Source organism: Rhineura floridana, chromosome 15 (assembly GCF_030035675.1).
Source record: "Rhineura floridana isolate rRhiFlo1 chromosome 15, rRhiFlo1.hap2, whole genome shotgun sequence".
In the NCBI taxonomy this organism is placed as follows: domain Eukaryota; kingdom Metazoa; phylum Chordata; class Lepidosauria; order Squamata; family Rhineuridae; genus Rhineura; species Rhineura floridana.
Window position 1 is genome coordinate 34,682,891 of NC_084494.1, and position 12,751 is coordinate 34,695,641.

General features: G+C 46.8%; 1 protein-coding gene across 1 annotated transcript in view; it reads right to left on the reverse strand.

Moving 5' to 3' along the window:
* Nucleotides 1-1,653: 1,653 nt before the first annotated feature.
* The window catches only part of LOC133370644 (SPARC-related modular calcium-binding protein 1-like), a 47,735-nt gene continuing 36,637 nt past the window's right edge, over nt 1,654-12,751 (reverse strand). The window contains exons 8-12 of the mRNA XM_061597234.1: nt 11,386-11,578; nt 8,990-9,072; nt 8,755-8,854; nt 7,645-7,892; nt 1,654-2,161 (exon numbers count right to left, since the gene is read on the reverse strand). Coding sequence (XP_061453218.1) covers nt 7,652-7,892; nt 8,755-8,854; nt 8,990-9,072; nt 11,386-11,578 — 617 coding nt within the window. The 3' untranslated portion in view covers nt 1,654-2,161; nt 7,645-7,651. The remainder of the gene's footprint in view (nt 2,162-7,644; nt 7,893-8,754; nt 8,855-8,989; nt 9,073-11,385; nt 11,579-12,751) is intronic.

Below are 12,751 nucleotides of genomic sequence, written 5' to 3' on the forward strand. Positions count from 1 at the left end.
GGACTGAAATTTAACAAATGCATTTTACCTTCAAATAAAACTGATCAGGGTGGCTTACACACAAATACAAGTAAAAGTCATTAGCATGAGAAGAGACTGAAAGGGCTGGACAGGTTCAGGCTTGAGAAGACCGAGGGGAGTCGGGTTGCCAGGTCCAGGGCCTGAAACTGATCCTGTATCTTTAGGAGAACAGAAAGTCAGCCAAGTGCAGGTGTTCTTGCAACACTGTAATGGGAAAAACCACAAGGTGGAATTCTGCCTTCTCCCTGTGCAACTTTTAAAGATACAGAACACCTCTCACTTAAGATGCTGGGCCTGGCAACCAAGTGGTCCTTTGTATCTTTGAAAGTTGTACAGGGGGAAGGGAGAATTCCACCTTGTGGTTTTTCCCATTACAGTGTTGCAAGAACACCTGCACTTGGCTGACTTTCTCTTCTCCTAAAGATACAGGATCAGTCTCAGGTCCTGAACCTGGCAACCCTAGAGGGGAGATATGATAGCCTTGGGCACCAGCCTGCCCTGGGCCCGGGGCACCATAGCCCAACCCCTCCATACAAGTGGTGCAGGGTTAATAAACCCACCTGTGTATCCCACCTACCTCTATCATCCCTGTAAATGAAGTGCGCACTGAGCACTCAAGCCTGCCATCAACCAAGATGGCAGTGGGGGTGTCAGCCCTGCAGGAAAGCCTCCCCCACCATCTTGGTTGATGGCAGGCATGCACGTGCACGTCCTTCACAGGGATGGGAGAGGTAGGTGGAGTGGGTGGGCAGGTTTATTGAAGCCTGCACTGGGTGTATTGGGAGGAGGCGCCTGGGAGCTCCCTCTGCGATTCACGGCAGGAATGTCGCGAGCCAACGCTGCTGCGGATCGCAGAACGGGAGCACTACCCTCCCACCCTAGGGAGGGGCCCTTCAGGGGGCCCTCTGGGCCACAGGGGCCCTCAGCCAGGGCCCAACCTGGCTGCCCCTTGGTGCTGGCCCTGCTTCCTCTCCCTCCTTAGTCTCAGTATTGCCTTCACACAACTTCAGCAAGGAAGAGGATGGAGGACAAAAGTGGAGTCAGTCGGCTCTCCCCATCACTGGCTCTGTCTGCACCTGTGGTTGGTCTCCCTCCTTAATGCCCCAACAGTCACAGAGGACACCAGTCACTTCTGTGCCACCTTGGATGGCTTTGAAAGAGGATGAGACAAATTCATGGACGATAAGGCTATCAACGGCTCCTAGCTACAATGGCTGTGTTCTACCTCCACTGTTGGAGGCAGTATGCTGGGAATCCCAAGTAGAGAGAGTGCTGTTGAGCTCATGTCCTGCTTGCAGGCTTCCTGGTTAGCCACTGTGAGAACAAGATGCTGGACTAGATGGTCTTCGAGGCTGATCCATCGGGGGTCTCCTTTATGTTCTTAGGCATCCATTCTCTCCCCCCCCTCTTCACTTTCCAGGGTGTAGTTACTGCAGCAATTACAAAACCCATTCATAGAACTAATCTCCCACTGTGCCATCCACATTGTATTTCTGTGCTGGAGTCGTCCCCCCCCAAACGACCTCTCTAAATCCACTTTCCAGAAATGAAGTTCTGACCATCCGCACCCAATTTTTCCAGACTGAAAGTAGGGTCCCTGATAAGGAACAGAAGATATCTAAGATACCACCCTTGTATAGCTATAATTTATTGATTCAAATAAACAGATTAAATTTTGTTTTACAATCCAACTTATTTTTTAGCAGAGGCAGCAACTTAAATGATTATGCCCTTTTCAAATACCCTCTAACAAGGAAGTCCTTTACATTCATATTTTTTCCCTCTTGAAAATTACATTGTAAAAATAAAGCAAAGATTAAAATATCATTTTTTATTATTACTTTCAAAAGATCTATAAAGGTAGATGGTTTCTGCAGGCTTTTCTTATCTACATTTTTTAAGCAAAAAAAAAAAAGGAGGCAAACACTGAAGGTGGACTGAGATCCACATGTGCGCCACCCACTTCCATGTTTATCACCACTTCCCAAACCATCATCAGCTTTCTGGGCAGAAAGTCCAGTCTGTATCTTTAAAGTGCAAAGAGTCTGCAATCAGAGGCGGGAATGCAGTGCTCAGAGAAAGAGAGAGTGCCCCATGGGCTTCTAGAGGGGAACAGCTCCATTGTTTTTCAGGGGAAAGTCTATTGAGAGAGAGACAGAGAGAGAAATTAAAATAAGTGTAGGCTTGTAATTCACCAGCATTGTCACCTGTAGAGGGTAAGGATCACATCTAGGTGACTAGTCAGGGAAATTCTGCAGATTTTTACAATTTTGTTGTTGTTATGTGCCTTCAAGTTGATTACGACTTATGGCGACCCTCTGAATCACTGACCTCCTTTAGCATCTGTCGTGAACCATCCTGTTCAAATCTTCTAAGTTCAGGTCTGTGGCTTCCTTGATGGAATCAATCCATCTATTGTTTGGCCTTCCTCTTTTTCAACTCCCTGCTGTTTTTCCCAACAGTATTGTCTTTTCTAGTGAATCATGTCTTCTCATTATGTGTCCAAAGTATGATAACCTCAGTTTCATCATTTTAGGTTCTAGTGACCGTTCTGGTTTAATTTGTTCTAACACCCAATTATTTGTCTTTTTTGCAGTCCATGGTATCCACAAAGCTCTCCTCCAACGCCACATTTCAAATGCGTTGATTTTTCTCTTATCAGCTTTTTTCACTGTCCAACTTTCACATCCATACATAGAGATCGGGAATACCATGGGCTGAATGATCCTGACTTTGGTGTTCAGTGATACATCTTTGCATCTGAGGATCTTTTCTAGTTCTCTCATAGCTGCCCTCTCCAGTCCTAGCCTTCTTCTGATTTCTTGACTACTGTCTCCATTTTGGTTAATGACTGTGCCAAGGTATAGATAAAACACTAAAAACACCTTTTAAAAAAATATTTAAAACAAAACATCTTTAAAACCATCTTTTAAAAAATTCCAGTGCAGATGCAGACTGGGATAAACGCTTTGTTGTTGTTGGTTTTCCTTTTATGTCACAAATGGTTCAGCTTTTCATGGGCTAGCATCAGTGGGGGCTGGGGGCTCTGAGGTCAGTAAGGGAGTGAATCCGCTCCGGGATTTAGTCCGAAGTGTGAAGGAGCTGTCCAAGGTGCTGAAAGTTTGGACTAAAACCCAGAGCGGATTCACTGCCCCACTGACCTCGGAGTAGTACATGATCCTTTCCTGCTTCAGTTTTATTCTCAACAATCTGGTGGAGCAGGTTAGGGTGAGAGACAGCGGAGGCACCGAGGTTGCCCAAGTGGGCTTCAGGGCAGAGTGGAGATTTTTACCCACCTCTCAGTGCTCCTAGTTCAACACCCTAACCGTTACATCATATTGTCTCTCAGTTCCAAGGCTCTGCATTCATCAGGGACATTACTGGCATTAAAAGTTTGCATTTGGGCATCAGGGCTGTAGCCAAAAACATTGTGGCGATAGGGACGAATAAGGGTGGCTGCTTCTGCAAAGGAGGACACCATTGTGCAAAAAACGTGCATCTGCTAGTATTATGTGGGCCCATGCAAATTTAGAAAGATTTACTATAATTTAAATGGGAAAACAATACATCTCAACACAGTGGAGAAGGGTATGGTCTCAATTCTGCTGTCCGGCTGCTGCTACGTGTTGATGGGCAACATCAAGGCCCCTGCAGCTTGCCCTTTTTAGGGGTTCTTTCTCTTTAAACCAGACTTGGACTGGACAGCCCTTCAAAGAGGGGATGCCTTCCAATAGAGGACTGTCCTCTGTAAAGCAGGCCATACAGCTACCCTAAAGCCAGACCCTCAGGGATACCCTAGTAGCGGGAAGGTTCATAGATCAAGACATCAAGAACCTATATACAAAATGTGTAATATATTTGAAATTATGTAAATGTTTTAAAAGATTTTCAAGAGAAATGGTGTGCGTGCGTGTGAAATGCTTGTCAATCATCACAGTGTTTTTGCATTGCACTGACTGGCCAGAATACCAAGAGGTGGGAGAAGAAAGCTGGCTCGATACTGACTAACGGGGCTCATGTTCATCCTTCTAGTAACACAGCCTGTACACACAGCATGTAAGAATATATACACACCATACCTTTGAAGCACCTGGCTTCCCCCAAAGAATCCTGAGAACTGTGATTTGTTAAGGGTGCTGGGCGTCGTAGCTCTGTGAGGGGTGAACTGAATCTAGCAAATTTGCGCTTGCCAAAACAATATGAAAACCAAACACAGCCGTCCTTCGAAATTCACACTTCAAAATGCAGTTCGCCAACCAATGTTTACAAAAATGCATGTGTTAAGGGAAAGTGTGCATACAAGTGGATATATGAGTGAACACACAAAGATGCGCAATATGACGAGAGATTGCTTGCAAAAAAGTGTACTTTAGTCAAAACTGCCTACAAAAATGTGTTTATTAGGAGAAATTTGCATTAAAATGCTAGAGAATTTTCATGAGTTTTTTGTGGGGAAAAATCCATAAATTGCTGCAAAAATGTGGAGAACTGAATTTAATATTGGAAAAATGGGAAATGGAAAGACCCAAAACTGACAGGTCTTTCCATCCTTACTTTCAAGGGCTAGGGAGACTTCTGTCTGTTTTAATATGAAAGCTGACAACTGAGAGTCCATCACAAGGAGGCCACGGCCCGCCCTCAGAGGTGCAAGTTCTCAGAAGTGGGAGACTGACCCTTCCCTGGTTTCACGTCCCCACCCTAGAAAGATAACCTCCATGGGAACGGAAGGCTTTCCTGACTGTATTTTTTTACTTCAATGTGTTATTGCCAGTAGTGTGTGCTACTGGCAAATAATTAAATTGAGGGAGGGAAAAATCAAGCAAAAGAATGAGAAAAGATCGAATAGAATTAATCAAGCGGAGAAAAGCAAAATTAAAATGCCATCAATTAAACTGTGCCAAGTACAAAAAAACCCCATTGGCCTTCAATTAGGAAGGAGGATTTTGGTTTTCCCCACACAATTCCCATAACAATTTGCCCTGTTAGGGGAACAGGAGGAAAGAGGGTTTCAAGTGAACCTAATCAATTTCCTCAGGAGAAAAGATGTTGTCAATGTAGCCATTTTGCAGGCAACTTTATTTCACGAAGCTAATCCACTTTTAATCTGCCAGAAGGTAATGAACAGAGTCCCTCTTTGTCTGTGGTGGAAACTGGCAGTGGGAGCAGCAGAAGCTGGATTTAAGTTGTGAGCAAAGGGGGGTGGTGGATGGCGGGGCTTTGAAAGAGGAACAATGTGTTCCAAGCCCTGTCACATTCCAGTGGCAGGCAAGGCTGTGGCTCTGGCAGCTGGAGGAAGAGGAGATGGGCAGAGGAGATGACAGCTTGGGACTGGATAGGTCAGGGAAACTACCTTCATAAACAGAGGGCAATGGAGAGGGTGGCTCCACTGCCAGTGAGGCAGTGAATCCGCTCTGGGTTTTAGTCCAAACTTTCAAGGAGCTGTCCAAGAAGCTGGAAAGAGTGAGAAGCATCACAGGGCTTGGAACTATATGGCAGGCTGTAGCACCAGAGCGGCTCTTGCAGGTCACCTGACTCGAGATAAAGAGGATTCTGGTCCATGGTGCCTGTGCCCTCACTTGAAACTCCAGCAGTTCGTCTCCAAAGGCCTATCTCCAGGTGTTCAGGGCCCTCCAGGCAAGAATCATGCGGCAGGACACTAGCATGTGCCCAATCATGCCAAATAGCTGATACAGAGCCTGCCTCCTGTGATCAGCAGCCAGAGCGGTGTGCGAGGTGTAAGGAATTGATGCCTCATCCATAAGGCTTCTGCTTTGCGCACTGCAGCAGCTGGCAAACCTCCAGCTTAGTTGCGCGTGCACACATGTGCAGAGAGGTGAGTGGCAGGGTGGAAAATGCAGCCCAAGCACAGAAGAGGAAGATGGCATGCAGTGTCCAGCATTCGTCTCTCCATTTCTCCAGACTTTTTAATACCCCTTTTTAAAAAATTGTATTTTGGTTCACTTCATGACTTTGATGGACAACTAGCACCTACTTGATTTATCCTTGTCATAGAAAACATCAGTTTGGCAGACATTGATCTGATCACAATCATTCACATTGTTTGTTGAATGAGCAGCACTGATGCTTAAGAACAGGTGAATCTGTCAGTTTCAGTTTCTCTCTGTTTCTCATCTCCCCCCTCTTAAGTTCAGTTCTCTGCATCAGTTTGTCAATTCTTTTTTTGTTTTTAAACTCCTCATGAAAATTCATCAGCATTCTAGTGTGAATTTCCCTTAATCTGCACATTTTTGTATGCACTGTTGTCTAATACATACATTCTTGCGAGCAATTTCCCCCAATATAATACATTTTTGTAAGTTATTTTCATTAATATATGCAATTTTATGTACACTTTACCTACAATGCATTTTTTCCCACACATTACTTGGTTGAGGACTGCATTGCAACATGTAGGGACATGCAAATTTTGAAGGCTGACTGTGTTTCAGTTCTCATAGTGCTTCAGGAAGGGCAAATTAGAGAGATTCGTCTTTCAGTGCAAACTGAAGTGTGTTTGTCTCAGTTGCTGCATCACTGTTTGACAGATGGTCTGTGGCAGATACCTCCAGCGCTTAAGATGCTCCAGGGTTAGGCAGTCACCTGAGTTACTAGCTGCCCCGAAATCTTCTCCTGAGTGCCATGGCAGAGCTTTCACAGACCATGGGAAGACTGCAGCGCTCCCCTGGCCACTAAAGGATGTGGGAAGGAACAAGCTGAAGCTGAACCCTGACAAACCGAGGTACTGTTCATGGGAGACAAGGGAAGGTTAGGGGACTTAGACCTGATGCTCAATGGGGTACAATTGCCCCTGAAAGACCAGGTCCGTAGCCTGGGGGTCATTCTTGACTCCCAGCTGTCCATGGAAGCTCAGGTTTCGGCTGTGAGCCTGGCAGCGCTATATCAACTCCATCTGATACGGAGGCTATACCCCTACCTTCCCAATCATCTGCTCCCATCGGTGGTATATGCCCTGGTCTCCTCTCGCCTAGACTACTGTAATGCACTCTATGTGGGGCTACCCTTGAAAACGGTCTGGAAGCTGCAACTGATACAGAACGCGGCGGCGCGCCTGATTAAAAGCAGCCGCCGGTGAGATCATATCACTCCAGTGCTAAAAGAGTTGCACTGGTTACCAGTTGCTTACCGGGCCCAATTCAAGGTGTTGGTTTTGACCTTTAAATCCCTATATGGTTTCGGCCCAGTCTATCTAAAGGAGCGCCTCCAGCATCATCAGCTATGCCACCCAACAAGATCAGCCTCAAAAGACCTTCTCTCCATCCCATCAGTCAAAACAGCCAAACTGGTGAGGACTAGAGAGAGGGCTTTTTCAATTGTGGCCCCCACCCTGTGGAACTCCCTCCCAAATGATCTCCGCCAGGCCCCTTCTATGATGACATCCTTTCAGGCATATGTTTGCCGTCATGAGAACTAGAAACATAATATAACAATTCAGAACACTGAATTTTGTGTCCACTACTATATGTATTTTTCTGCAGAATTTTGGAACACACACAGCCCCCATCACTATGGCACAGGTGTGTTGGGGGGGGTAGGCTCATCAGCAGATGGATGTGCATCATGGAATTACTGGCAGCTGAGTGAGAGGTGCATGAGAATACTCACCAGGGGGTTAACTCAGTCCCAAGCAGCCTTTGAGCTCATGCAGGGAGATGAGCTTGTTGTCATCGAGGTCGCAGTAATCCAGGAACTTGCGGACGCAGCGCTTGGGGCGGGTGTTCCTCTTCATGTACAGCTTGAGGGGGCGAAGTTCCCGCTCGCTGATGCTGTTGCTGAAGTCTTTGTCCAGGCGCACAAATTGCCAGCGCACAGCCCGCTCCTCCAGGCTGGGGCCCACCAAGCTGTCCGAAAACCTGCGGATGCAGATCAGAGACCATAAAGACATAAGACGAGATCTGTAGCCGGATCAGACCAGCGGCCTGCCTAGTTCAATCATCCTGTTCTCACAGAGTCCAGCCAGATGCCCCAACAAGAAAGCGCACAAGCAGGACCTGAGGGCAACAAGGCTCTTCCCACTTGTGATTCCCAGCAACTGGAATCCAGAGCAGGGATGCGGTAGAAATGCGGCTCAATTCACATTCGAAGCAGAATATATGAAACCCGCACTTTCTGAAACAATGACAACCGAAAGTCAGCCATCCTTCAAAATCTGCACTTATTCAAAATTTGTGATGCAGTTTCTCCGTCCAAACAATGTCTACAAAAATGCGTACATTAAGGGACACCTCTTTAGCCTGGCCTTTGGCTCCTGAGATGCAGGTTTTCAGAACCCACCCTATTCTTGTGATTGAAATGTGTTTTAATTCTTTTTAATATTGTATTTTAGATGTTGCAACCCACCCTGGGACGGGCAAGTAATAATAATAATGAATATATTAGTGAAAACAACATACAAAATGCGTTCTGTTGGGAGCGGGCAAGTAATAATAATAATGAATATATTAGTGAAAACAACATACAAAATGCGTTCTGTTGGGAGAAATTGCTAGCAAGAATGTGCACATTAGCCAAAACTGCATGCAAAGGGGTGCTTATTAGGAGAAATCTCCACTAAAATGCTGGAGAATTTTCATAGGGATTTGTTTTTAAACCCAATTGCTACAGAAATGTGGAGAACTGAATTTAAGAGTGGGGGGGAAATGAGAGAACCTACTTCAGAGGCAAAAAGTTTGGTGACCTCCCCCCCCTCTTTGGCCCCATCGCGGCAACCTTTACCGTGGGTAGGGGATTGGCATCATCCTTGATTGCAGCATGTCAGAAGCCAAGGCTTTGATCAGATTGGAGAGGAACTCTGCCTTCTTGGAGCCTGGACAACCTAGCAGGAAAGAACAGAAGGAATCGTTCACCTTCAGAGCCTTAAATAGTCTGTCCCCAGGGCATCTGATAGAAAGACAATGAAGAAATGTTCAAAAAGAAGAAAAACGATTAGCCTGCAAACCCGAAGTCCCACCTGGCAGTGTCCGGTCTCGGAAAAGGGAGCCCACTTCTGCACTTTTGGCTGCCAGGTCGGCCTCGCAGTCTGGGGGGAAGTTCCTGTCAGAAGGAAGGAGGACACGGATTGATTGACAACAAGAAGCATTTCAATCCCACTCTTCAGCCGAAAAAGGTTCCCACCCAGGCTGCCTTACAAATATGCGTGAGAAGCCTGTTCCTGACCTCAGGTTTACAATCCAAGAGGCACGACACAAAAGGAAAAAGGGCTGGAAGGGATGAAGAAGAAGAAAAAGCAAGCTCAGGCACTAGTTCTTAGTTTACAGGGATACTGGAGTGAACAGCAGAAATGGAAAAAAATTGGAGGGGAACCAAAAGTTGCTGGAGGCGCAGCAATCCTGTCTCTTTTACACTCCTGTGAATGGAAATGGACTGCCTTCAGGTCGATCCCGACTTATGGCCACCCTATGAATAGGGTTTGCACGGTAACCGGTATTCAGAGGGGGTTTCCCATTGCCTTCCTCTGAGGCTGAGAGACAGTGACTGGCCCAAGGTCACCCGGCGAGCTTCACGGTTGTGTGGGGATTCAAACCCTGGTCTCGCAGGTCATAGTCCAGCACTCTAACCACTACACCACACTGGCTCGCTACACTCCTTCAGCATGATGGAAATAAGAGGCAGCCAAAGATTGCGTTCCATAAGGCACAGAGAGAAGGGAAAGAAGTTTGGGGGGGGCATCCAATGAGACTCTGGGAAGAGAAAGGGGTGGGACCTAGCAGGGATCTGTCTGTTCCCAAGCTTGCCTTCCCTCTCAACAGGCAGCTATTAAACATGACAACTTTCATGGAACCTCCATGTCCAGAGGCAGTCTATCTCCAAGTATCCAGTGCTGGGGAGCACAACAGCAGAGGAAGGCTATTTTGTTTGTCTTCATGCCCTGCTTGTGGGCTTCCTGGAGGTACTGGGTTGGCTAATGTGGGATGCCAGATACTGGCCTGATGCCACAGGAATCTTTGTTTTTTGTTTTTTTAACATTCCTCTTTCTTGAGGAGCTTCTAGATTGTCACTATTTTCAGGTGGGGTTCAGTCACACACACAGGCAAATTCAGGTCGTGCAATCATAGCAGATTGGGAAGTCACAACAAACCCGCTTCCTAAACATTTTGGATTTTTTTTTTTTGCAATAGTAAATAAATAGATAAATATGAAAGTGATGGGGAAATGTTCTGCAAAGTGGGGAGGATAACACTTGCATTGACGCAACATCGCCTGACCTCCCTGCAAACAAATCAGAATGAAAGCCCATTAAATAGCCAACATCGGCTGTGTACACAGAAAATTTTATGAGGAACATAGGATGCTCCCTTATACCGAGTCAAACCATGGGGCCAGCTAGCTCAGTAGTGTTTACACTGACTGGCAGCTGCTCTCCAGGATTTCAGAGAAGGGTCTCTCCCAGCATGACCAGGAGATGCTGCCAGGGATTAAACCTGGGACCTTCTGCACGCAAAGCAGATGCTCTACTACTGGGATACAGCCCTTCCCTTATTCTGGAATCAATGGAGACGGAATACCTATTTTTTCCATGTAGCCCACACACAATCTAGATCTACTGCATATTTTTTGCCCTTGGAAAGCATTCCAAATTTCATTCCAAAAATAAAAGCTCATGGCACATTGATTCTGCACTACCCTGCAGTGTGTCCATTTCAGAACAGATGTGAGCAGTCCTGCCCATGGTGTGTGTGTCCATACCTGCCCAATGCCATTGTGGGTGGGCGCATACCAAGATCACAATTGCTACTTCCTCCTTCATTCACCTGGGGCACGTGCAGGGAGGAAAAGGCATGGATCACCTAATGTTTTCAAACCTCTAGCAAGTAATCACATCCAGCCGTGCGGACAGCAGGATCCAGAATTGATGCAGACTGAAAGCAGCACGTCAAGGATGAGCAAGAAACTATTCCGGGTTGAGAAAAAAATGACACTTGTGTGCTATAAATGGGTTTGAGTGTATGGAGGCCATCCTCTAAAAATGCAAATGGACTGCCTTCAAGTCAATTCCAACTTATGGCAACCCTATGAACAGGGTTTTCACAATAAGCGGTATTCAGAGGTTTACCATTGCCTTCCTCTGAGGCTGAGAGGCAGTGACTGGCCCAAGGTCACCCAGCGAGCTTCATGGCTGTGTGGGGATTCGAACCCTAGTCTCCCAGGTCATAGTCCAACACCTTAACCACTATACCACACTGCCGTCCTCTAACCTCTAAAACAAATCTGGATAAACGCCCAAGAAATGGGTTGTCTGGAAGCTCCCTTGGAAGCATCTTGATGCTACTTCTCTGGCCCCACCATTGGTAGGGAGGCAACGAGGGTAGTCGCCAACAGGACCCCCAAGGGGAAGACAATACTGACCGCGTGGAAGTGCCTGGAACTGGCCGGCCGGTGTCCACCCGCACACACCAGCAGTACCCGGTGGCCTGGTGGCACTGCACGGCCTTGTAGGTGCTGTCCCCCTCACATTCCGGGATGAAGGTCCCTTCCTGTTGGTGCTGCCGGGCCTCGTCGATGGCTTCACGGCGTTCCTGCTCGCATGAGGGGGGATACTCTGCAGGGGTGAGCGGTGTGTGTGGCACAAGCAGGCATCAGTCAAAAACAAGACAACAGACAACCCCTCCACCCAGCTACAGGACTGTAGACCGGCCTTTGCCAACCTGACGCCTTCCAGTTGTTTTAGACTACAACTCCCATCAGCCCCAGCTGCTGCTGGGGCTGATGGGAGTTGTAATCTAAAACAACTGGAGGGCGCCAGGTTGGCAAAGGCTATAGTAGACTTTTTGGTTGGAAACCATCAGCTAAGTTTAACACATTAAAATAAAATTCATTAAATTCCATGTCTGGATACCTGTCAAAATGGCCTGTGGAGAGTGGACAGAGCCCAGGATCTGGCTTACTGGCTGGATCCTGATCCCCAACTCCTGCTGTGTAGGGAAACAGGTCACTGGAGGAGAAGCAGCGGAATTGATTTCCACACCGCGAGTGACCCTGAGGGACTCCCCCCCATCCCAGGACCCAGAGCTGGAACTAGCAAGGCCCTTGCTCTGGGCAGCTGATTCAAGGGGGTGCCAAAATCATGATTAACGTATACACATCATTTTCAAGCACACTTATTTATTATAATGCTGCGTTAGGTGAGGTGATTGGATTTGGCGCTAAGATATGAGGCCAATTTCAATCACAGTTCCAGAGTTAGCAATATGCTAGACCTCTTGGAAATAATCCATGAATATTCACTAACGCAGTCTGAGCCAAATCTGGAAATGTACTGGTTGTTTATTGCTGTGTTACAACTGTTCTTTTTTTACATCATAAAGTAGGAAGTTGGCTTACGGGCACTTTTCATGTTGTTTGGCCCGGGCACCAAGATACCTAGTTCTTGCTCTGCCAGGTCCATCAGCAAGCAGAAATCTCCATGCCGGTTCTGTAGGTTCCTGGCTGGCGAGGCCTTCCTGACTTGGGGTGTTGGTGATAGGGTTGCCAAGTCAGAAGTATCTCAAACCCTGAGGTTTCAGGGGCGGTCCCTAGTGATGTCACAGGGACGGGCCCTAGTGATGTAATTATGCATGATACAGTAAGCATCAACCAGAGTTGCTTGGAGCATACAATTCAATCAAAAACACTTCTCTGATTGGAAATTAAGATAGAAATCTTAGCTAAAAGATAGAGCCTGGGTAGGGAACATTTAATCTAGCCTACTTGCTTTCGGCAAGAAGGGTTTAAG